This window comes from Haliaeetus leucocephalus, unplaced genomic scaffold (genome assembly GCF_000737465.1).
Source record: "Haliaeetus leucocephalus isolate CR32 unplaced genomic scaffold, Haliaeetus_leucocephalus-4.0 Scaffold236, whole genome shotgun sequence".
Lineage (NCBI taxonomy): Eukaryota > Metazoa > Chordata > Aves > Accipitriformes > Accipitridae > Haliaeetus > Haliaeetus leucocephalus.
In genome coordinates this window covers 481857-508448 of record NW_010972672.1, presented here as the reverse complement: position 1 = coordinate 508448, position 26592 = coordinate 481857, and the positions used below count along the sequence as shown (strand labels likewise).

Below are 26592 nucleotides of genomic sequence, written 5' to 3'. Positions count from 1 at the left end.
CCCCCCCGCTTCAGTTTGGGGCTCCCCCAGGCCGAGCGCGGCCCCGCTCCGGCTTCCCGGGATCAGCATCCTTCAGCCCCCGGCTGCTGCGCCCCAAATCCCACCTCCTGCTGCCCAGGGGACGCCCCCCTCCCCATCCGACCCCCTCTGCTCCCCCGCTGCCTCTCGCAGCACCTCTGCGCCTTCAGCTCCTCCTCCCTCACCCCATGGACCTCACTTCGTATTCCTCTCCATCAGGACCCGTGCCCCCTCCTCTTGCCCCCCCCCGCCCCCCCAAGGGTGCTGCTCTCCTCCGGAAAGCCACTGGGGGTCTGTGGATCCTCACCCGTCCCCTACCACAGGCTTCCAGGCTGCTCTTCACTCCCAAAGGGATGGGAAAGGCAACACCAGCCTCCTCCCTCCTCCATCCCACCTCTCAGCCGGGTGGGCAGTAACGCTTGGGGTCCTGGGTGTAACGGGCTGTCCAGCAGCAAGGTCTTGGCTTTGCCTGTTCATAAAGAAAATCCATCGGTTCTCTCCCTCAGCACAGCAGAAGGAGAAGCCTCTTCTCCAAGGGCCAAGTGGTATTTACCCGGGACTTCGCCAAAAAGCCCTTTCAGCCATTTGGAGACCAAAATCTCAGCAGTGCCTGTGACAAAGCGATCATCAGCCAAACTCCTACATGTGCTCTCATGCGACAGGGATGGAGATCTTTCCCTTTCTTACCCTGGTTTTGTAACCATGTTTTCAGCCACCTTACCTCCAATGCCAGACCACCGTTCCAGGGGAACAAGTAATTTCAAACACCGAAGAGATTCACTTTGCTTGAATTGGAGAAAACCGAATAATCACAAATTTTGTGGGCAAAAAAACCTCCTCATGCACCCCAAGCAAAGACGCTCTCAGCTGGCCACGGAGCAGTGTGACGCTCCAGAGGACCTTCAGTTCCTGGGAAAACCCACCACATCCAGCCACAGGGCCAGTTCACCCACCTGCTGCCCTGCCGCAGGGCTCTCTGGCAGCTCCTGTGCCCAGTCAATACACGGAGGGTCAGCACTGGGAGCTGGTCCCATAATTTCCCTGGCAGGGAATTAATTTCTGGGAAGAAAACAGACCAAGTTTTGACTGTAACCCCAAAATGCTGCCTGGGTGGGAGAGGAGCCTCACCTGCAGTCAAGGGTCCTTTCCAAGAACATTGCGCTCCCCAGCCTATGCAGGAGACAGGCTTTTCCAAAATGCAGCCCTTCCTCTACGTGTGTAAAAACCAGTGGGAAAAAGAGCAAGCCATGGCTTCCTTCCCCAGTTCTCAAACCTCACCTACAACAGAGGTGAGACGTTACGATCCTGAGGGACATGGCAGGCTGTCCCCCTTCTGCAGCGCAGCCCGGGACACCAGCAGCCTCTTGTGGGGCCACCTCAAGGCTCCATCGCTTCAGCCTCACGGCAGCAGCAGCTGACCTGCAGAGAGCTGTTTTAAATGGGACTGGGTTTGGCTGAGTTTTGGTAATCTCCGAAGGCCCCAGTTTGGCACCTGGAGATTTATCCAGTCTCTCACAGATACCAACTAATCCATTAAAAATCAGTTTCATATTGCTAACAGATGGCATGAGTTTATCATCACCCTTGTGCTTACTTAGGTCAGGCCTTTGATAACTGTGAGGATAATTAAATAACAGCAGTTCAACAATGCAGACTGCTAAAGCAAACCCTCCCAGCAACCAACACACAAGCAGTTCAGGTAGCGGCAAGGTGGCCCACACACCCCTCATGAGTTTATTTACTTTTTTTCCACCACATGGATATAGCAGAGGTCCTTCAGCTGCCTTCTGCTTCTGGTGGCACGTTCAGCCAGCCCACTATGCAGGAAAGCTATTTATTCTTGGTCAAAATACTCCTGGAAAAGCTCCCCAACAATACTTGTGTCAGAAGCTGACAATTCCATAAGCATCACACAGGCCCTTTAAGACCAGTAATAGGACCAAAAATTCACAGGGAAAGAAAAAAAAAAAAGGCAGCAAAGAAACCCTTCCGCAGCCCCAGCTGCTACTGCTCCCTCCTCCCAGCATGACAGGCAGCTGGAATAGCGACTGGGGGGAGCAGAAAGGATGGCAAGATGGACCCACAAACTGGTGCTAATCAGAGCCTTAGAGACTGGAGGGTACAAGCCGCTCGCATCGAGCCATTTTCTGACTGCCCAAGTCAGCAGACTTCCAGTGTAAGCCTGTGCAGTGGGTACTTCTATCCGGAACAATTAAGTAAAGCTAATTGCCAACTAGCTTAAAATGCTATGAAGCAGCCATTTCCCCCTGAATCTTCACCCAGAACGGCATGCCTGCCACTGCGCCGGGTCAGCACCTCCTCTGTGCAACACCAGGGAATTTCAGGTAGCCCCTCTGCTATCGAACCCAACGGCTGCATTCACTAGAGCTGTGTGTGTACAGCAAGGGGAAGGCAACAACAGGCTTGTAAGGGCTGTGGAGCACTACTGCATCATGTGCAAGCAGGGACAGAAACGAGGGTGCGGGCAGGCAGGTGGTCTCCTCAGAGGCAGTTACCCAAGTACTAACAACTTGGAACCACCACCTAAAATCCTGTCTTAACAAATATAACAATCTGCACAACTGGGCTTGAGGGACATCAAAACTATATACCTCAAGGCAGTGTCAAATCCCCTGCCAGCCTGCCTCCAAGACAAAGAGAAAAAACACTTGCAAGAAAAGTCACCCACAACAGCATTAGCTGAGCACATTCTCACCCACTCACCCATTTCCCTGCATTTTTCCTTTTTTAAAGCCAACAACTTACCTTTGGTAAATCTCACTACAAATATTAGGGCCTACCCACACGAGGAAGGTATCTTGTTCCAGTTTTCTGACAAAGAAGGTAAGCTAAGAAAATAAGCAGCAAGATACAGGTGTGTATAGAAGTGGGACACTGCTGCCTCTTTCATCTCCATAGGGATGGTCTCATTTTATGACACTCCAAATGTAATTTAAGTGAGGCTTATCAGCTGTCCTTTCATCTTCTCCATAGGAGGCTGCTTTTGAGTACTCCTCTGAGAGATGATCACAAAAGGATTCCTAAAACCAGGCAAGACTGCAGTGATTAGAGCCCACCTGCAACACTAGACATGAGTCTGCAAGGGAAGCACTCAGACTACAAAGTTACTCAACACATCATGCACAGCCCAATTCCACTTTAGAGGGGAAAGATCACCCTTGTAAAACGTACTGCAAGAAGCATTTCCAAGTTACAGAAGTGGACCGAGGGCTTGTAACATCTGTTTCTCTGAAAACCTGGACAAGTTCATTAAGGCCCAGCATCCATTACGGACAGTGCCAACGCATTTGATAGCCTTGCTACTGGAGGGGAATTCAGACCAAGTCCCCTTAGCCCCCCAGTTCCATTCGCGAGGCAGCAAGCAAAATAAACCATGAACACACACACATTGTACCAAAGAACACACCAGCAAACATCGCTTTATTACACCAGTTCAGTTATCCAGACTAACCATAAAAGCTGTTTAGAAGGATGTAGACAAACAAGTCAGTGTTTTATGTATTAGGTCAAAGCTCCAGAATCATTACCAGGGAACATATATAGAAGAATACCTAGAATACTAGGTGTTCTTCACCAGTTGTTTCAAATGTACATAAGTGGGTCTTTGGCAGGGAGGGGAGGAGGAGGGAGGTACAGTGACAGATCCTCCTCAGGTGCACCGGCTACCCCCCAAATCATGAGACAGACCCTGGAGGTTGTATTGCAAAGAGATCGGAGGGGAGGGCCACAGTGTTAATCAGCACAAACAGAATGGAGATATACCAACCTGAGCCTTGCTCAGCTGGGACTACACGAGCACAACACACTGGTACAAGCTACCAAACAATCAGTTAACAGTTTGTAAGACTGGTCTAAAGCTGGAACTAGAACGAGGAAAGGCATAGAAATAAATACTTGCTCAACTCAGCACTCTCTGCCCATTTACAAATTTGTCAGCATCTAGTTACACAGCCATATATTCTTCACTACCTCACAGCAGCAAAATACTATCATTTAAGAGCAGCTGTTGAGCGACTATCCACAGTACATTGTACATACTCGAGAAAGAAGCCTGATGCTACCTCTCATATTGGTCACCCTCCTCTGCACCTGCTAGGCAACTGGGGCATCCCCCAGCCCATAAACTCTGGCATCATTTGTTGAGCTCTTCAGATGCAGCCAAACTGCTCAACTAATTGAAGACTGCCCAACTGCTGAGTGCCCATTCTTTAGGGGTGGAGAGTATTTGGGTCACTCTGTAAACATGGGAGAAATGCAGATTTTGGTTGTCATTCACGTACAAGACCAAAACACATAAAAAATGCAGACGTTTGCTAGTCAGCAGCTCTGCAGGTCCTCCTGCCACTTAAAAAGTTTGGGGTTGCACTCTCAATATTTTACTGGTGGTGTTTATGTCATTTTCTTCTGGATAAACACTTCCCTAAAAAATACCCTTTAACAGCCAGATTAGATCACAGTATTTAAAACTGATATGGTTATGGTTACGTCAGTGCCTTAGATGCCAATGCAAAGGCTTAGAGCAGAGGTTACAAAATTGATGCTTAGTGTAGCACTTACATTTTGGAATAATGACCCCCCCCCAAAATGCAGCCCAGGTTTCCGATTTCTTTTCCTAGATGCTGAGTCACCAGCAAAAATGCTGTCTAGCTTAGCCTGCAGACCTTCACTGCTACACAGTGCTCAGGAAAGAACGATGCACTTTGCCTCAGTTTGTTCTTTTGGCAGGGATGGCGGCACGTTAACAGCTATTTTGTGTGTGACTGCAGAGAACGCCTTTTCCAGATGGACTCAGGAGACTGCTCAGTCTGGAGTTACCTTGTGAGGAACAGGGCAGCTCTGAAGGATGGCAGAACCTGATGTGCCCCATACAGCAGACACCAAGAATGAAATCCCTTGGTAAGTGAACTAAAAGAGCTGAGAATAAGGCAAATAACTTAAGACTGATGGAGTAACTCCCAGTTTTCTGCTTGTAATACATTTTACTCCAGGAAGCAAAGGAAAGGCAGGTTGACCTTTCTTATTTAACCTTCCCTTACATTTAAAAGATGACCAAGACTAAAAGAAAAACTTAAAAAAACCAAAAAACCAAAAAAACCCCCCTAAGGAGCAGCTGTCTGTCTCCCTAGAGCTGTGATACAACATAAAACTATTGTAGGCTATTCCAGGATGCTGAAAGTCAGTTTAGAGAAAGGCAATAACCCCCGTACTACAGGGGCTGTAACAGTAGTGTACTGTATTACATTCTGTGCAAGTTACGCAACTTGTTCACAAGTTTCAGTTTATCTACATTTATCTCACTGCAGTTCTGTTAATTGGTGGCTGAACACTTTACACAATCTTACTCCACAGCTCAAGGTAACTTCAGCAGAAAAAAAGATTAATTTCCTGTGTCTGGTATCTGTACACTCCAAAACAAGTGTTCCTAATGCCCAAATGTCAAAATCGAAATCTCACAGTTTACTGGAAATAGATCAGCTAGATTCCCTTTGCGCTTTGTTTTAAAGCCCCTTGTCTCTAAACCTTGTTTTCAAGGAAGACATACAACATGCTTGAATGAAGATCCCATCTTGTTGCAACGGCGTTGTTTCTGACTTCCCTCTACACAGACTTTCTCCGACTCTGCCTAGGTGTACACAAGGAGAAAGGGTGTGTATGTCAAAGTGACATCTTTTCCCCAAGAGGATTTTCACATGTTGGAAAGCTAACAATGAAAATTACAAGTTAGGTAAGATACGGTTGAAACTGTCCACCAGGCCAACTTGAGCACTCTGAGTTCCTTTCAGCCCTTTGTCTGTTCCTCAAAGTTTCCTCTCCCTTAGTTTGTTCCCATTTTGTTCATCCATTATTGATGAGTGTCCATCACCATTGCTCAAGCATTTGTCCTTTTCATATTTGTGCTCTTGCTTCTGTCGCCTTATCTCCTTATACCGCAGAGTGATGTCACTAAAAAGAAGAACAGAGGTGAACCAGTGGTGTGAATAAACGATTTCAATATACAATAAAAACAGTAAGGCAAGCCTGTTCTGGATGCAAGTGCCCTTGGGATAACTTAACCCACTTGAGTCTACTGGCTGTAAATTTCTAAAATTGCTGATGGCATCGATTCACTTGAAATTTGTGTTTCTTGCTAGTAGTCTGGCTATTATCACCTCTTTCAGAAGCATAACACAACAGCATTCTCAACAAGAGCAACCACTGCTGTTGCACTGGGCCTCCTCTATAGATTAGTGTAATTCTTTCAGCCTTGTGTAGCTGATTTTCATTTACTTGCACAGAGCAGCATCCAAACCAAACATGTTTAACTTGGCTCACTTGTTGCCGACACTGGGACAGCTCAGACAATTGCAACACAGCAGACTGTTCTTGCAATGAAGCTGTAAAACACTTTAGTCTTTTCTAATTCAGAGCACAGAAAAACCAAAACACTGATCTTGTCTGCCATCTTCACTCATCGAGGAAGACCAGGTGCAGTCAGGCACTTAACTGTTCACCTGCTTCTACAGCAACACCAACACAAGTAGTCCCACAAAGACCAAAGCTACCAGAGGCTTGATCCAGAAAGAAAAGTGCCAGGATCATGCACAGAAAACTCCCTGCTTATTTAATAACTCTTACAGAAAACCACTGCAGCTGTAGCCATCCAAAAGTGTTGTGATCTATCTTCAGGAGCCACTAAAGGCTAATGACTGCATACATTTGAAGATGCACTGTTGAAGGGATGTCCAGAACAATCTACCCTGTAAGACCCAGGCTCAACCTGAATGTAGCCCATCAAATGCTGCTTACCGAATGAAAAAACGCCAGGCTGTCCAGGTGAGCACAAGTATAATCCCCAAGATCCAGCACTGGGTAATGTAGAAAGGAAGAGAAAGCGTGAGTGTATAGGGATCATACTTCACGACAATCAGAAACTCTGTGGCAGTAATAGCAGCAACCAGCCATGCCTGCTGACCCAATTTCTTATGGAACTTCCTGCAAAATAAATGCACAGATAAAACAAAGCTATTGTTGTAAAGTTAAGCATTCAGAGAAATAGTCATAAAAAGACAGCTGGGGTAATAATTTAATTCATCTTGGCACAACTCTAAAAGTCTAGTTCGGATTACACATGTACTACGGCTATGCAGGCTGAGGACTTTCACGTTGATGTTACTTAAGTTTCCTATCAGAGGCTCTGAAAACACATGAAAAGTTAAACATCATCATATGATGCAAGGAAGAATCCCAATTTTCAGGGTATTGGTAAATCCACATCAAACAATTATCTCACCAGCTTGAGATCAGCTGAGGTTCAGGGTATGGTATGAAATAGGAGCTCTGCTCCTAGATTTCCTCTGCAAACATCAAGTCACACTGCTGTAACCATATTTAACTCCTATATAATTGTATTCTGAAACTTACTCTCTTTCCAAAAAGGTACTCAATGAGCTGTCACTAATGATCTCTGAACAGATTTTAAAAGAAGAAAGCTTAATAACAAACAAGCAAGATAATGAAAGATGCAAGGACAGCCTTTCACTTCTAGGACAACACAACCTTGGGGCAAATACGTGATTAATATTTAATCCCCAGGGTTTGTTTTTAAGTAGTACCAGACAAGTCAGTGAGAAGCTGCAGTGCTACGTACAAGTCTAGTGAAGGACTCATCAATCAGTAACACTAGAAATTAAACTGCAGTAGAATCAAGACATCTATTCAGAGGCTCTACTTGCAGGAGAGATTGGAAGTATACCATCTCTTGGGTTACCTATTCCTGCATGGCAAATACATAAAACCAAAATACCTATAGGCTGCCTTTCAGGAAACCTCATTAACCTCACAGGTAACAGCCTATTGCTAGAAGCCTAGGTAAGTTGCTTGATCTAAACCAGCCAGATCCTCCACTTCTTGACCTGGTCTGCTCATGTCATTTCTAGACTTGACATTTTTACAGCTTACTGACCTGACAGGGCAGACGATTCATGTGTCAATAATCAAATGGGATTCTGTTTGGGCAACAGAACAAGCCCTTTTTTTAATGCATTGGATTGCACTGAAATCCTGCCCACCACAGCACCACTGGTGCATGCAGATGTGCTATCCATCAGTACAGACTCAAGTATATAACTTCCTGCTTGGTAGACTAAATTTTTGTTCTTCCATCACCCATCTTCTGAATCTAAAATGGGATTTTATTTCCATTAGAGGAAAGAACCAAGAGAAAGCTACTAGAAGTTTTATGTATTTTTTTTCCCTTTTCTTTCTCAAAGGCATGATTTACTTAAATGTTTCCTGAAATGCAACTGATTTGAATCAAGTAAGACTGAACTTGAGAAAAGAAATACCCTCAACCATCATAATCACCAACTGTTTCACCAGCAAGCACACACAACTAACTTTTCTCAACAGCCTTTGGATTGTATTTTACTTAAAAAACACACAAAGAAGCAGTTTGGTGCACCTTCCTGTCAGCCCTAAACCTACTACCTTAACTGATCATTATATCTCTGAAGATGCCCGAGATAAACCATGCAAATAGAAGCACCACCAACTAAACTTAAAGGTGGCTGTTCTTTTTGCCTTCTATTACTCCTTATTCTGCCTTTATTCTACATGTCTCTGCTTTAATCACAAGGCGCATCTATTCTGCAGAGTGCCTTGCTCTCTCACTTAACCATAGTGTATTCTGAAGTACATCTTCCTACCAGGTCCTTTCTCTTGTCCAGCTGACTGTGTTATTCCATTCCTACCACAGTGTAAGATGTGAAGTGAAACACAACCAGGAAGAATTCCGTGTAAAGTGGCAGAACTACTGGGGCACGACAGAGGAGATGGGGAGCAAAGCGATATAACACATCTACAGAGGGCTGGGGAGAGAGGGATGGACATGTTAAGATGACCTCTGCAGTACTTCTAGGGCATTGCAGCAATGGGAAATTCTAGTCTGCTCTATGACCACTGTGATGTATAGCCTCCTGTCTGGCTGAGGCACTGATTTAGTAAGTGCTGTGACAGCCATGTAAGCTCTTTGGGCTGTATTTTCTTGCTGGTTTTGCCACACAGTGGATGAAAGAGAAGCCACCTAACAAATCTCTGATTAGGATTTCCTCAGAGAGTAGCTGCTCTGCTAACGCTTCCCTCTGCTAGGCAGAGAAACAAGCCTGCCCAACACCCTGCCACCTCCAGCTGGTATACTGCCCAGTTCACACACATTCAAACAGGTCCCAGGCATCTCCGATAGTGCTGGGGCAGAGGGAGCTGCGACTACACATTTGCTCCCAGTTTCTCCTCCCCTCTTCTCATCAGATGCCAGCAGCTGCACTGGGGAGACCATCCTTCCTTTAGCAGGTGTTTTCCTGTTGCTCAGACATTATCTGCTCCACTGCATCCCCGTGGATTCTCAGTATCTGGGAAGGGATCTAAGCACAGAGAGCAAACAGAGCTTCTCTCCCCTCTCCTGAATCCAGGGGAGTCATTGCAAGTCAAGCACACAAGCCACACAGTTTCTTAAACATGAGGCCAGAGAGTCATATTTGACACCAATGCATAAGTTCAAACTACACAAAATCATCCAAATACACTGGAAAAAAATATGATGCAGATGGGATGAGCGCATTCAATTTTGAAAAGTATCCCGCCTAGACCAACTCAGATGAAAGGACTTCAGAAACTGCTCCAGGTGGTTCATCTGGTATGACAGATTAAATGGGCAGAAACTAGCCTTAACACATGGATAGAGAGAAAAAATGAAACAGCAAATCTCTCACTGTGAACTCAAGCTATTCAGATGACTAGGTCAGCTTTCTGCTTTGTTGATCTGCTTCCTCATTTGCTATTGTTTTCTTTCACTAGCTTATGACAGCACACTGACAAAAGAATTAAAGGTAACGCCGACAGAAGAGCTGTGCAGAAGCTAAAGCTGCTGAGGAAGAAAGTTGGTTTCCTGCCCTTCTGCTCATGAAAAATTTTAAAGAAAAGTCCTTTTTTTATTTGATGAATGAGATTAAAAATCACGGCCTCAATGCAGACTCCCTGGAAGAGATGTGAAGACTAGGAACCAGGAAGATATGACAAGGTCAAATACTACATGGACTCTTACATCAAGACATTTCTGGTCAGGAATATTTCACACAGCCAGTCCTCAAGAACTCAGATGCAGCATGTCGATCACAATAGCAGCGTGGTATGTAAGAGCTGGAGAACAGCTTCAAGAACCACCCCTCTTCTTGGACTATTTCAATTCTAGATACTTTATTGTCACCATGCTCAGATCAAGAATTGTCTGCAGATACTAAGAATCCTGAATAAGAAAAAAAAGTCTTCATATTTGAACTTCACTACTTTCTAGACTAAATATTGGAAGGTTAGCTGAAAAGATCTAATCAGTTTACCTCAGTCTCATCACTACCAGACAAGGCAATGAGCCATGTTTCTGACAAGGAGGGTCAATGGAATATTCCAACCTTTGTCCGTTAAGTTGAGCATTTCCAAAAGGAAAAGGTCAGGAAGGTTTCTCATGTGCTGTTAGCTGGGAGCCTCTGGTATAGCCTGCTCTCCCCCAGCAGCTTCTCCCTACAACACAACAGGAAGAATCCAGCACGGTTCCTTGATTCAAAATTATGTGCAAGTAAAAATGCACCCAGCTAAGTTGGTAAAACAGGGGTAGATTACCTCTGCTTGGATGACCTGAAATGCACAACAGAATTGAAGTCCAGTTGCAAAAGCCTTCGCAGAGAAGATATTAGGTAAGACCAGATGCTAGTTTCTGCCATTTTGCATGAACGGCCTGGTGAGGTCATCTCTGTGGTGCATCAAGCAGAGCCATGAACCTCAGAAGTGAGCGGGCTAGTCACCTTACCCACCAAGAGAAACAGAACAGCAGGTGGTGGTGGCAATGATGAAGACATGCAGTTCAGGATGAGTCTCTGCTTGCTGGATTAACTTCTCCAGCTCATTGAAAGAATGGCAACAAACTGAATCAGCAATGAGGCACCAGTGACTGATGATTCTCCTAAATTTCAATGTTATGCCATGTGGTTGAACAGAGGGCAAAGGAGTTTTTCCAACCCAAACACAAGGACCAGAAGATTGTGAATGGTGCTAAGGAGAGGAGCTCACCAGTGAGAGGCAGAGACCTCTTCTTACCTTTGAGTTGGAGGCACGTCCCAAACCAGTAGGTCCGACACCAAAGGCAGGGGCAGCCTGCCACTGCTGAATGTCCTGAAATCCGACTAAGCAATGTGGGTTGACCCTTCTTCCCAGTTCTAGGAGTCAAAGCCTTGCAAGGGAAACTGATCTTCATAGAATGTTGGAACCCTAAATTCTGAACACAGACACTTTTTGTGTTGGTCAATGACAGACAATGAATATCCCTTGAAGCCAGATGTTGTCTTAGACTTAAGATGTGGGCTCAGGCAATTTGTGACATTACTACTAAAACTTAAAAGAAAACATGATTTTGAGAACAAAGCTTTCTCAGGTCTTACATGGTCTGCAGAAACAAAAGCAGCAAGGACAAATATGATGCTTAAGTAGGAACAGTCTGAAAGTACATGCACTGTTGTGTATGGGTGCACTTTGCCTTCAATACACTTTGCTATAAAGGGTCCTCTGATCTGCAAGAGGATGCCACAAGAGCTCCAGAGGACCAGGGACCAGTTGGAAGAATGCTCAAGAAAAGAAGCACCTTTAAGAAAAGGGGTTTTTTTAGTTTGGGCCCTGTTGTCCTTAGAAGGTACGTCTAAGGACTGTAGTTCCTGGCTATCAACCTGAAAGTGGAGTTCAGTACTCCTCTGCCCACAAGCCAGTGGCACTCCAGCTAATTTACGCATTACATTCTCAAAAGAGTGATCATTTATTAAAAACTGATGTTAAAAACAGTGCACATAGAATGCCCTTAACAACAGCTGTTCTCCAACCAGATGTAGTCAGAATTTTACCTCCAAAACAAAAGAACACAAAGTAGATGCTTTGGGATTAGGTCTTTTTGTCCCCAAGAAGCTGAACTCTTTCCCTGAGATGGATGCCAACAAGCTGGAGCAAATTCAAAATAAAGCAAGTGAAGCTTGACATGGTATATACACAAGAGGACTGGCTTACGGGTCATCCATGAAGTCGTAGATCTCCCTCATAGCCACACCTCCCACATTGACAAAAAAGACAAGTCGTAACAGGACCAAGTAGTGTTCTGGTGGCATCCAAAGGACAAACTTCAAGTAAAATGTGTTCAGCTCTGCCAATAAAAACTGAGAAAAAGGACATTTTAATTACATTCAGAAGACTTCACTGAATGAAGCCTGGAATCTCCCTCTCTCCCTGCATGAATCCCCCCACCATTTCTCTAACACCACAAAGCCCTACTCAGTATTACTGAGCACACTATCATCAGTTGCAATAATGATCAAGAACAGCTGGGGTTTTTAAATTTTTCTGTGTTGGAAGAGGTATTCAAAAAAACCACAACAGAAACCTGGACAAGCACTACCTCTAATTTTGAACAAGTTTATTGGGAGTTTGAAGTACCTGCAGAACTACTGATGACAAATCCTGAAAGCAACCACTTGTCCTTTCACTATCATTTAAAATCTGACTGAGGGAACCCCAAAATAACAAGAGGCATAAACAGTACATCCTGGGTTTTGGTTCATTTTTTTACAAAGTTATGCAAACATCACTGCCAAAGCCATCTTAGGAGAATTGGTTATACATTTATAGCAAGATGTTCTCAAGTGAGCTGCCCTGGCACTGTGATTAAGTGAGCAAGTAGACACAAGTTTCTCACTTCAAAAGAAATGATAACAAATGGCATTAAGCATTGTTTAATCCAAAAGAGCAAGCCAATACCTGAAACTGCTTATAAACTGTCAGCTGAAGCTAGGCTTTGCTAAAAGAAAAATTATTATACCAAGGACTAGTATAAATTCAATGGAATCTCTCAGTTGCAAAATCTGCTCCAGCACCTAAAACCCAATTTCGTAAGCGTGCAAAAAGTTGGGAGCATGCACACAGTAACCATTTGGAGAAACATGTTAATTTTATTTATGCAGGCACATTTCCTTTACGTCTATAAACTATGGGAACCTCAGCAAGTCTGTTGTGCTATGTGAACTTGGCAAATGTTTTATGTAGTGGAAATCAGGTGATGTGAACTTGTATTCAACTGACTGAGTTTGCAAACTGCCTGGCACTCACTGCTGGCACTGCTGTATGCTGCTTGCTTACTTACAGACAGCACATTGTTCCTGAAGCACACTCAGGTCTGAAATTCGACATCAGCATAAAATGCAGGGTTATTATGAGAGAGAGAGAGGTGGTGGTGGCTTGCCAAGCTCACTAATGTGTCCCACTCAGCAAACTGTAATAGGGAACTTCACTGGACAGACCCAAAATAAACCACCACCATTTTTCATATTCCACATTATTTCAAGATGCTTAAAGGTATGCCGTTCTAGCATCTGTTAAAAAATACACACTTATATCCTGTACCATAGCAGTTATACAGAAACTGGTTAATGCCCATTGTCTCTGGATTCACTAGAAGTGTCACATGTTTTTAAGTTAAACTTCACAGTTGCTGAAATGAAGTAAGTTTGAGTTGCTCAAAACTGAGCCAAGTGACATCCCATGGATAGCACAAAGGCCAAAGTCCCCCAGCTGACAAAAGGCAGGAGTGGGGTAAAAGCACTTAAACTGCCAAGTTTATCCTCCCTATCAGTGTCATGTGCATGATACCTGTGACTCTGAAATGGAAGTTACAAATTCAAGATGTTACATTCCCATAATATAGCCTCAGCCACTCAGATGGCTAGATGGAGGCAAGACTGTCAAGTTGCTGTGGCTGCTGGAGAAGCCAACTTTCTCTTTTGTCTAAATGGGGGAGCTAGTTTACCTGAACTGCTCAAACTGGATACTGTTAACACCACCAGGTGCTACGTGTTCAGTGAAACAAAAATTTAAAAAAATAACCTGGGATAACTGAATTAAAGTCTGTATAAAAATATTATCCGAGGCAAAACTGTGCACTTTGGGAGCTGCGCTGCCCCAAGCTAACAAAGAGAAGCCTAAAGCTTTGGTTCCAGACCTTTCTAACTGTAATTATGATATGTATCTGCTTAAGACTGAGAGAAACAAGCCATTTTCATGCAAAGCCAATGTTTTTGGTAGAAGCAGTTACATGCTGAATTACGAGTAGATCACAGTTTGTATTGCTTACATTGCCAATCAACACTGTTCAGCAAGAACAAATATTTATGCAATGAATCTGTAAACTGTACCAGAGACATGGAAACAGATACTGAATCCTGCAGGATTCAGAAGTGATCTCTTCCAGCTTCAACTAAAGAAACATCACCATGTCAAGAGTTTCAGCCTAAGTTACCATTTGCACAATTGCTTGAGTGTTACAAAACATTAAATCAAATGGTAGAGAAAAGACAGAGAAGTTTCCTTACTACAAAGATTATGCCACAAACTGCTAGCCATCTGCGTAAGCTGGATGCTGGCTTCCACTCAAATTTGACCCAGCTATACGGGGTGAACTGGAAGACAATTCTCTTCATTTTACCTCTGAAAAAAAGCAGAACACATTCTTGCAATTTTAAGAAACAGCACATAAGAGACATCTACTAACATTTCCATTTGAGAAACTAATTCACATATGCAAAATGCCTTAATTTACTCCATAAAAATTACTGCTTAATGAAATTAACATTCTGAGTTAGAGAAGCCTGTTATTTGGACTATAATTTTAAAGTTTAATATACCACACCCACTGTAGTAAGCAGTTCCTCAGTTCTGCTCTGCTCAGCAAATGATAGTTCAGGAAAGGACAGTTCATTACTGGTACAAGACTACAAGGGATTTATTAATTTTTAAGTTTCAGTGTTCCAGTTACTATGAAGTTCTGATTACTAGGGAATGCATTATTTGCACAAGGACCAAATAGATCCTTGCTGTGAATTAGGGAGTATGATCCCGACTTGGATTCCTGCATTGCCTTTAACAATTTCATTGAATAAGCTCATTTCCACAAGATGCCCTCACTCCTAGACATCAGGCATCAACGATTTCATTGACAAGTAGAACTCTCATAACAAGCTTCCATGCAGTAATAAGTTACTAGATACTTGAGTCATCTAAACACACATGAATTCTTTAATTCACATTAACCCTAACAGAACAACCCTTCAACAACCAAGATCTTTAACATGGGCCCAAACTTTGTGCCATGCTACTGCTTGTGGAGTTACTTTCTACACCAACTTACTTGTATGTAGGAATGTTCCAAAGTCCTTGCCATTTGTATGTTTTCAAAGAAAGCCAAGACAGAGTCTTCATCCCACAGTAAATTCCTAATCCATTACATAAGATCACATCCATTATCCACTGAAAGGAGAAAAACACAGTGATGCTGGAGAAGAAACACGAAAGGTTGTAAAAGGGAAGATACTATAGGTACAGAAACACACAGACACACTCTCAGTCACAAGGACTGAACATCCCCACGGAATAGAGATGCGTGAACTGTCAGGAGAAAGAATCTCAGCTACCCAAGCCTACTCAAATAAAGCAAAAGTGTTCTACATGTGATGGCTGTTGATTCTCTTTTGCTGTATTCATTCTGCTACAAAACAGACTTCTTCCTACTTACTCTCAGCTCAGCTCCACTCTTAAGTGATAACTTTAGAAACACACCAAAAAACCCCTATCTGAACAGGTTCCTATGGACTGGTTTTTACTATGCCAAATAACTTAACATACTCTTTAAGCTTCAGGCTGCCTCCTAAAGAAATTATTTATATCCAGGCTCAAGATGTGAAATTAAACAAGTGATTTCTCCCTATGCTCTGTTTTATGGCTAAGCATTAATTCTAGAGATGGAGCTCTTGAGCTGAAAAAAACTTGGCTGTCCTCCGCATTCAAACAAGCGGAGCACAGAGTGTTAATTTTGTAAGAAGTTTTTTTTGAAGGCAAAATAGCTTTGCTAGATGTCGTTATACATAATGCATTTATTTTTATAAATACAACCACGTAGCAAATCATTACAAGCTTGGGAAAGAGCTTGTACTTTAAGTATAAAAACAAGCCAAAATAATGTTAAGAACCACAGCTGTGTGCCCTGAATGTAGATAATTTTGATAGCTCTCATAACCAATTTACATTTCATAGGAAAATAAAAGTGTCACTTTAAGCTTCAGAGCTTGGTTTTTTTTTTTCCCCATAGAGACACTACTAGATCACAGTAGTCACCCTGGCTTGAAAAAATAGACACAAGCAGTATTTTAGGACAAGAATGGCTACAGACTATCATGTGCAAAGACCATACAGCTTTTCAAGTAAGGCCAAATGTTTATCTTTTAAAATCTTTTTTATAAGCCACACCAGAAATTGTAAACACAGTAATATTTACTGTTTTCAGAAAACAGTGAAGGTAGGTTTGCACAGAAGGAAGACCTGGACACAAATTGCACTGAGTCTGTGCGTTGCGTTTTTTTTTTTTAACAGGCAAGAAAAATCACCATCTGAAACTTTATAAACAATGTTTTACCTTTCTCTTAATTTCAGATTTTATGGTTTGTACCATCACCAAATATTTGAAAATGTTCAGGTAACGCTTTAGATTCTTTCTCTGGTGTGAAATGAACCAAAACAAGTATTTAACTATGTGCAACGGTTTGAAAACATGCAAAATTACACAAACAGTGACAAACATATTACAAACTCAACACAGAGAAGCACCAATGCTCCTGAGCTGCAATAGTCACACATACATCTTTGGCCACATGCATATGATATAATTTAATTCTCACCACCTCCTACCCCCTCCCGTTAAAATATATACTTCCATTTAGACAAATATATCATGATCTATGCAGTACATACGTGATCCCACCAACATTCACTGAAGTTTGGAAGTTGGTGTTCCAGACTGTACTCCAGAAACTCAAACATTACACTGATGATCATACACATCCACCAGTCTCGAATCATCAATGTCTATATAAAGGGAGAAAAAAATAATCTTTCAAATATCCACAATAGTTGCACAACATACTAAAAAACCATTACAAAAATGAATACTTGCACACCAGACTGAGTAGAACCGGGCACCACTTGCACTAATGCCTTTTAGAAATCTAAATAAAGGAGAACTCCATAAATACTTGTCCTGGTTTCAGCTGGGATAGAGGCACTGCTCAGATTTACAGTTTTGCAACAGTATATGGAAAAATTATTACCTTTTTTCCTAATTTTAAAACTGATCACATAAGGGATATGAAATTAACCCTTCTAGACTCTGAACACAGAGGACACACATGGTGTGCTTTGTTTACTGGTTATTTCTACAGCTGAGTATCTTGTCTCCAGCATCCAGCAAAGGATCAGGAAACTCATGACAATCTTATTTTTATCACGTGATAGTCTAGTAAAGCCAAATGCTCACAGGCCTCTAAACTTATCAAGTATGCAGCATAATAGACAAGAAAGACACTGAAGAGTATGGATGATGACATTAATACCATTACGTGAAAGAATAAAGGCAGGCAAGATGGGATACAGAAGGAAGAAAGTTAGTTAAATGAATGGAATTACTGGGTGCTCAACCACCACAGGTAGCATTGTTCTAATGCTGCTCAAAAAAGGCTTTTCAGAGTCTACTTAATGCAAACTTAAAAAAAAGTCACCTGCACTAAATCTCAGCCCTAACTATGCTGGGACACCTAAGTCTACTTTATACCAGCTAGCAGCTTGTCAGGGTGAGCACTGAAGAGCAGCATCTTCTTCCACATTCAGCATAAGAATTCAGCTGAGCTGCAGTCCTAGAACATACATATCATCCGGGCTTACTCTCAAAACAAGGGAAGAGATTTGTGGTAACACTTTATTTCATATTTGTAAGTGGATAAGAGCACAGAGAGCCTGTACATATGGTCTGCTGCCTGGGAACTCAACTGTGCATGCAAATCCTCAGCAGCATGCCTAGATGGAAGGCGGCAACCCCAAATGTGCTCGTACCGATTCTGCAGAAGTAAATGTAGCTTGGTGTTGATCGCCTCAACCAGAAGATGGAAAAATACAATAAGCATTATCACACATTAGTCTGACAACATGTGATCTAAATCCAAACCAGACAGGGAGGCCCACAATAATTTCTGATGAATGAGGCACATTAATTCTCAATATTGCCATTCCGGTGCTTTGAGATAGATATAGCTTAAGAGTCTGTTACTCAAACCAGATTAAAAAAACAAAAGAAAAAAGGAAAAACCCAAACACATGCTCATCTCTGTTTATGAAGACAACATACTCAACTTCCAGCTTTTTATAAAAAAGTTAACTGACAAATAAGAAATATAGCAGCTAGTTTACTTGAAGGAAAGCTTGAAGCTTAGCAGCACAGAAGTAAACACCTTGTGGAGCATGCTGGGCTCTTCAAATCAGACTGCAGGTTGACAAGACAACATACCATCTCAAGCATTTCTGCAGGAACAGTGTCTTTAATAAAAACTATGCTTCTTCCAGACCAAGACAGATAATAGCTTGACTGAGTAGACTGGCATATTGATTTCTATCCCATTCTAGTTCCTCAGGAATGTGTTACTATTCCCCTTATGTCTTGTTACCAGGCTCTCACTATTTTGGCATTTTTTCCTCAGTATGACATTATTTGCAAAAATAAATACAGAATGTAACTGAAATGCTGTTTTGATATTTAAGTTTCTGATGTAATTCTCTTGGATGAAGAAGATCCAAGTTTCTCCAAATGTACAATTCTGTATACTAACAGAGCAAGCCACTGACAAGTTGATCTGAAATCAAAGTCTCCCCAAGGCTACCATACTCATCTTTTGGTTATGGGAGCGGGGCGGGGGGAAACAGACCAAAACAAAACACTCATAGGAAGACATCTGCACTTTCGAAGTGGAAAACCAAAACAACAGTTGTAGCTTATTTTTAAAACGGCCTGAGCTTTTTCAGCTTATTATTTATGGTGGTCTTCTAAGTTTAAAAAACCAACCAAGGTGTGCAGGGCAAAATAAAAGTTAGCTAGTAAGTTTGCTCAGGTTAAAAAAAGGCTAATATTTAGGCCAAAGTAATCAGCAAAACTTGTGTTGAATGTGTTCTGCCAGACAAGCACAACTGGAATTCCTTCCACAGTTGGTTGATACTGACTAGGAAAGTAAATGGGTAATGGTTTAATTCTTGTTAACAATTTAAAATCCTGATTTAGATGCCACTGGGAAAAGCCTGCCTTAGAATAGTAGTAGTATATCATCACGCATTTGTGTCTGGGTAACAGTAGGCTTTCACTGCCTTCTCTAAACACTGTCTTCCCCATACTCTCTACACTCATAGGTCATTCAAACATTTATCTTGCTACAGGAGTAAAGGTTTTTGCTTTTATTGATCTGACCTCAGAATGAATTATGGCAGAGGAGGGAGCTTGTCAATGTAATGTTACTTTGGAAAGAAATGAGGTGACCTAACATGGTCGGGGCCAGGGTTGGGCAGGGGGGGAAGCGCCTTTCATGTATTACAAACACTTAGTCTAGTTCACAGATGACTGCCTAATACAATTGATCACAAAGACCGGCATCACTAAAACAGAAGCAGTCAAGCTTTATAAGTAGAATAGCACTGTAACAGAAATGCAACAGAAGACCTATTCTTACTTTCAGGTACCAGCCAAAAAAGTGAGCAGGAACAAATCCATCCAGTTTGTCCTATAAAGCAAGAAGAGAGTGTAGGTCACTTTGCATTATAAACAATAACCCATTCTTAAGGCTTACTTTTTCCCCCCCCAAGAAAAATGCAGCAATAAGCTTCAGTTGTTTCACATATAAATACTAGATGCATTTTATGAATTTCTTTGTTCTCAAATACAGTGAACAAACAAGCTATCTTCAAAGCGAAGCCACAATTTTAAGGGGCAGAAACTGGAATTAGGATTGTACTGATAAAGCAGAGACTACCTTTTTAATGCTAAATGTCATGTTCCTTGCCTTCCAAGGGGACAGAAGCAGAACACATTCAAGCCAGAGCAAGAACATGTATTTCTTCATCAGACCCCCATCTTGTATCTAGCAGAGCTTCTTAAATCTTATCAGTCCTGCCACCATAAATCCCTGGGCAAAGAGTGCCTTTCCTCCTCCTAGTTTTGGTGCAAAACTAGAAAAAGACAGCTGTAATTGCTCTCAGTTATCCCAGCGCCTGATGCACTGAAGACGCAAAGGATTCAGTGCTCCTCACTACACAAGCACTAGTAGCTTCATGCAATCAGGGAGTTCTAAATAATCAGAATTCCTTTGCCCTTGAATTTCAAGTCTTCTGTTTGACAGCAAGAAACAATAACCTGACAGTTTCTGGTATTCAGAAAAGTGCCACTTAAGGGTTGCTTGGCAACATGCAACTTTTGAACTTTGTGCCTCAAGGTGACCATAAGTAGAAGATTCTTTAAGCACACAAATAAACCCAGACTCCTAGGGGAAAAGGTTTACACCAATAATCTGAGAAACAAGGGTTATTAAGCAGTTTACCCTCTCTCCTGGGCAATGTAATTAGGATAGAGACACACATCTCCATCTGATCAACAGGAAAGGTCAAGAGAAGAGAAATAAGGAAGCTAAAAGAGTCAGTCATGACCTGTTCTCTCATTCAAGACTCAGACAGACTCATGACTGCATTTCTAAGAGTTCAATTAAGCAATCTTTTACCAAAAAATAGTCAGACTCATTAGCAAGTAACTTTATGTGTTTCTTACCCAGACGTTGTGAAATGGATCAGTTTCATTGCCAGGATCATAAATAAGGCAGTTGCCACCATAATCTCTTTCTGGCAAAGGAACACCTAAATGTGGATCAATGTACTTCATAAACTGTCTGCCATCTTGTACAGTCTGCAAAAGGAACACAAACCCCATGTTTCCCTCTTAGTAAGTATTAATGCACAGAAAAGTACAAAGATAATTCAGATCAACATTGTATCTTCAAATGGGTGGGTTTTTTTCAAATTTGTTGCAGAACAATTATTGAAATATATCCAGACCTCAAAGCACCACACAGCATATACACCTGACTTTCCAGGCCTCTAATGCTAAGTATTAAGGAAAAAAAATTACTACAGAATGAACTTAAGATTTCTTAAAGATGAAAATTAGAGATACTTAACTCTGTTTCCTAAGCCACTCCTGTATGCCCCCTCCCTCCCAAAAGCTTAGTACTCGAACTGGCACACAATTCATCCTTCCCACTGACCCTTTTGCCCTTCCTCTCCTCAAGCTTGGCGAGGGTAAAGAAAAAGCAGCCAGTAACTCAGGAAAGACTCATTTAATGGCTGCATCTCCTGCTTTGGTGACCTTCTGGTTTCCTAGAATGGGAAAGATCCAGCAGCACCTTAAACATGCAGCTCAAATGAAACACAGTACATGCAAACACCAGTAGACTGAGCACACCGATTAGGTGCTCTGTTAGCAGGATTAGTTGCACATGTGTGCTCAGCTCACTTCAGCTACAGAAAGTCGAGAACTGCACTGCATTTCATGGCAGAAAAAAATTAGTGCCACTCATTGAATAAACAGTCATTTCAAAAGGTCCCACTAGCAGCACAGGTAAACTTGAAGCAAACAGCAAGGAAGAAGTTGTCAAAATATTAGTTATAAACAGTGACCAAATTTACTAGTAACTCAGACACACATTTGCTGAATAAGTATTTTCCAATGAAATTGCTCACTGTTGTGGTCAATGTTTTACAACAGAAGCAATGTAACATCTATGACAGACTAGCAGACAGTAAAAGCCAGGGCAAGGCCAACATTAGTTAATAGCAATAATAAAAACATTACAGAATAACACCACTAAAGTCACATTAACTGTAAGACAAACTTCAACTATGAGCGAGCTTGTATTTGCTTTTAGGGAAGTTTAGTCACTTACGGACTCAGCATAATTTTAACCTTATTTAAACCTGTGCAAAGTAATAATGTATTTTTAGTAAAGAGCTGAGCAACAGCTAGCTAGTGTCCTTAACAACTAAATGGCTGGTAACATAATATACCACCAGAGGAAAGCAACACAATTCCAGGCTTTTCTATGAGAATTCAGAACTACAACGGTACTATCAAATAAAAATGAAACATATTATTCAGTCTGACTGCAGCTAATCAGCAGTATCATTTACAAGGATGCCTGGAAAAAAAAAAAGGTGACATGAAACAGTAGGAACATAAGAATAAATTGGAACTGAGTAAGTATTCCTCAGTGGTGAGGAATAACAACAAAAAAGGCAAGACAGACCTGTTCATGCCTGTGAAAGGGTCAGAACTCTACTCCCTCCAAGCAGGACAGGCAGCCTGAAAGAAACCCTAATGAGACATTAGGGCCCTGCATAAGGGTTTACGCTGAACCCCCAAGTTACATCAACGGGACAGAAACTCACACTGTTGTTTACTGATCTACTGTGGACACATTCCAGCTGCTGACTGAAACAATGAGCCAAGCATAAAGAAAAAAAATAGACACTTTTGTGTTCTTAAGAGAGCTTGGCACTGACTTTTGGGGAGGCTCCAGGAAAGCCAAGCAGAACAAGAAATGCTGGAGCCAAAGGAAATCTTTGATTAGCTGGAAAGGGTGTGCTCAATATTAAAAACTTGTTTGCAAAGCAAATGCCCTACTCCAACAGAAGACAGATGACAGATCCTGACACCTCTGAATTCCAGCCCCACTTCTTCCAAGCTCACTTGGCCTCTAGAGGCAAAACGTTGGTTTTTTTTTTTAAAAACATGTTCCTCATCCTTCTCATCTAAAATGATTTTTTAAAGCTACCTGATGAGTATGTGATGGTACTTGCACAACCCTTTTAAAATAGAGCACCAAATGTTACTAAGATGTCAGCAAGAAAGACCTATCTGACAATGAACAACTGGGGACTCTAATTGGAATCTAAATCTGAAAAGTAGCCAGCTGTCTGACAGGACAGTTACCTCTAGTACCTCTACATTTGCTTTTGGTTTCAAATCATGCTGTTGCCTGAGGAGATGACTGCAACAATTGGATTGAGTAACTGAAGAAAGGATGAATCTCCTTTAAATTCTCGAGCTCTTTCTTGGCACTCAAACTTGATTTGCAGTGGTGTAAGTATACATATAGGAGCACAAAGGCTTTGTTAATAGCATCAGGTTTACTGCTCTTGCTTATCTTAAAATATTTTACTTTAACTGCTGCACTTCTGAGAAGTCATAGAATTGTAAAAGCCAGGGGAAAATTCTCAGTTTACTAAAGGACAAGAATATGGTAAAAAATAAGGTACTTTATTTGAAAGTACCAATAGCATGTCTTTCTAGAAAAAACATCATCCTCAGTTTGCTGCCACTACACAAAATTGTGTATTAAGTTTTGTGAATTTTTGGCAATAAACTGAAAAAATGTTCAAAGCACCTATCATTCAAGGTAAAAAGTATTTCAAAAGATTGAACAAGATGAATTCACCCTACAACCTGTAGGATCTAAGAAACTAACAGGTGGTATGCAACTTCAGCAAGTCACAAAGTCCAGCAGAGCAGAGACTAAACATTAGAAGCATCAACTCCTGATTGTTTGATCTAAAGAACTCTGACTTCTCATCAACTCATTTAAGAACACTGCACTGTGGTGTCTAACCTAGGCTGAGACTAACTGGAGGTTAGACAAGGTGAAATATTTTTGTAAAATTGTAATTTTTCCTCAACCTAGAAGTCTCATTAAATAGCACAATGATTTGATTTCACAAAAATGAAGAGCATATCCTGTAGTCCGTGAGAATCCTAAAGAACACCACAAAGGATTTTATATCCACATTAAACTGGCATTTAGTAATTAGAGGTTTAAGTTACTTACCTGAAAGAGTATAAAGATGAGGAAGAGCTCATACACAACGCTGACACACAGCCAAAACCTCCAGTAAGCTACAGAAACAAATGGGATATTAGCAAGCTTTCAAGCAAAACAGCAGTCAATTATTCATTTACTGTAATATAACTAAACACTTCAAGAAGAGATGCTCCCACCAACAAATTATAAAGCCCAGCATTCAAGTAAAGTGTTCACCATCCTTCCTAAAGTGTATAACCAGAAAGGCTCTTTAACTACCAGATGGGCTGCTATGTAAATTTGCCAGAATTGCTCAGGCCATGACCTGGATCTGTGAGGATGGACCAGGATCCATAAGAACGCTTCATCCCAATGAACTAAGTATTTAAGAATTAGAAGGAATGATACATGCCACTTGCAATGCTTTCTAGCAGTCTTTGGAAGAGAACTATAACCTTCTTGAACTAATCTTTCTCCAAGATCTCATGGAACCAACTTTGGTTTTCCCAGCCCTATCACGGCTAACGTGCTTTGCCAACTTCTGCCTATGTACTGCTAAAACAGACAAGACTAAGACTGGCAGGAGGAACTACTGCTTTTACTTTTGTAAGCCCATCTTACTGTGAAGACAAGGTTGTTTCCTCAAGGGGCAGAAAGCATTTCAAAATACCAAAGATATTTTCACTTTTACTAGGAATTAAATAAATCAAAAAAAAGTACCAAAGGTTTAGCTGGTGCTAGATGCAAGACCTATGAGATCATCTGAAACTCTTCATAATAAGAGAAATATCATGCAAAACTCAGCTACTTCAGAGTCTGCAGTTGTTTTTCACCCTCCCAAGATGTGCTATTACAGATCTTCTCACACTGAAGCAACACCTGAATCTAAAGGGTACACAAATTAAAGTATTTGTACACTTCCAGCTCCATCATCGTCACCTCAGTTCTTCTGAAAGACTCAGTCCTCAGGTAATAGGCTCTCTGACTGTCCTGGGTACAAGCCTTGTGGTCCATGGGCTGCATTCATGCCCCTAATTCATCCTACTCCACCCAGAGTCTGGTTTGGCCTCCATTCCGTAAGGTGATTTCTGGGCTCTGAAATCTCATCCAGCGTTTTTGTTAACTCCTATACAAGAGGAAGCAGGTTAATGCAGAGCCAGTATGTGTATGGAGTGCTCCAGCATTTTTTCCTAACCACATCCAAAAATTTACACAAGGTAATTCAGCAAAACTTGACTCATTCCAAGTGGATATTTAAATTTCTCAGCAACATCACATACTAATCACTCTGGAATGATTTGAATAGACTTTCCTTCAGGTGTTTCCTGTTTACACTTATAAAACAGAACTCTTCTTACATGGTTACATCTAGGTGATAGTTAGAATTGCATTGGGGCAAAGAGGAATCAAGACAGTCGTTCATATGGTTGAGTGGAAACAGCAAGCTATTCCACCTGCATGAATATGGTTTGCCATGAAGTAAAAAAAACCAAGAACCTTAAGGCCTGATTTGGGCATTTATTAACTCCAAGGCAACTTAGGTATGTTAATGCTTAAAAGCAGGACCATGATATAAATAATGCAAGAACTAAACAAACTCCAGGCTTGCAAACATACTTGTTTATCAGCTCAGAACCTGAAATCAACTAGCCATGGTGTTGCAGAGCTTGGTGGAGGCTTGTTTGACCCCCGAAAAAAAAGTGTTGTCTTTGCCTGCCCCCCCCCCCAAGAAATTCCACATTTTTAAAAGAACTCTCTAACAGCCTGCTTCTGACACCATCATTAAAATAGATTGAAATGTGAGAAGGCGTGACCTTTTTTCAGCAAAACTGCTAAATTAATTTCATAAAAGATGGCCTACTTTACACTTTTAGGAAAAAAAAGGAAAAATAAGAGAGGCAGGTGTAGCCTGGGTAACAGGAAGTTCAGCACTCTGTAACAGCTTTCACTGGAAATTTGGAACTTAAGATTTTTACTTAAAAGTCTACAAACATAATTGTCATTTCTTAATTATGCAATATGAAGTGTCTTCTTAGGGGTCAGTCATTAAAAAACCAAACAAACCTCTAAACACACATTATGAAGTGGTTTTGTCCCTTGGTCTCCTTGAGGGAAGGAAAAGCAGAGTTCAGCCTACCTGCTCCTTGGTGAGGCAATAGCTAGTGCCTCTTGTGCAGCTGTCCTTACACAAAAGTTGTAAAAACAGTTACTTGAGACTTCTGTCCTTCCTTCAGATTTTAACAACTTTCAAATCCACTGCCAAATTTCACTTGGAAGGACTGACCAGGAGTGTGCATGCACCTTCTTGTCTTTCTAGAATGCAGCTTAGGAAAAACAAACAAGCAAAAAAACCCCTCCACTGGTCAAAAGATTATTTGGAAGAGAGGAACCTCTCCCCAAACCAGCACCACTGCACTGCTGAACAATACTTTAGCCTTTTGAATGCAAGCCTGCAGGACAGAAATACAGTGGTGACTTTCTCAACATGATTAAAAAAAATCTTTTAAAAAGTGATTAAAATTTTAAAGTTTGATAAGGTGTTTTCTATCCTTTCCTATAATGGCTGCATACCTTGAAGAGTAACCATTATGTTCAAGCCAGACGTTAAGAGTTAACCTTTCATTAACACACTTCTCCCACATGAACTAAGCATTGCTTCCTTCCAACATCACCTTCAGACTAGGAGCCTTAAAAAAAGCTGAGTTTTTTCTGACCTATCAAGCCTTGTATG

General features: G+C 41.6%; 1 protein-coding gene across 1 annotated transcript in view; it reads right to left on the bottom strand.

Annotated features, from left to right (window-relative positions):
• Nucleotides 1–3570: 3570 nt before the first annotated feature.
• The window catches only part of PTDSS2 (phosphatidylserine synthase 2), a 43945-nt gene continuing 20923 nt past the window's right edge, over nt 3571–26592 (bottom strand). Inside the window, exons 5-13 of the mRNA XM_010568074.1 lie at nt 23889–23956; nt 20780–20914; nt 19692–19742; nt 16900–17013; nt 15284–15402; nt 14469–14583; nt 12118–12263; nt 6826–7011; nt 3571–5982 (exon numbers count right to left, since the gene is read on the bottom strand). Coding sequence (XP_010566376.1) covers nt 5838–5982; nt 6826–7011; nt 12118–12263; nt 14469–14583; nt 15284–15402; nt 16900–17013; nt 19692–19742; nt 20780–20914; nt 23889–23956 — 1079 coding nt within the window. The 3' untranslated portion in view covers nt 3571–5837. The remainder of the gene's footprint in view (nt 5983–6825; nt 7012–12117; nt 12264–14468; nt 14584–15283; nt 15403–16899; nt 17014–19691; nt 19743–20779; nt 20915–23888; nt 23957–26592) is intronic.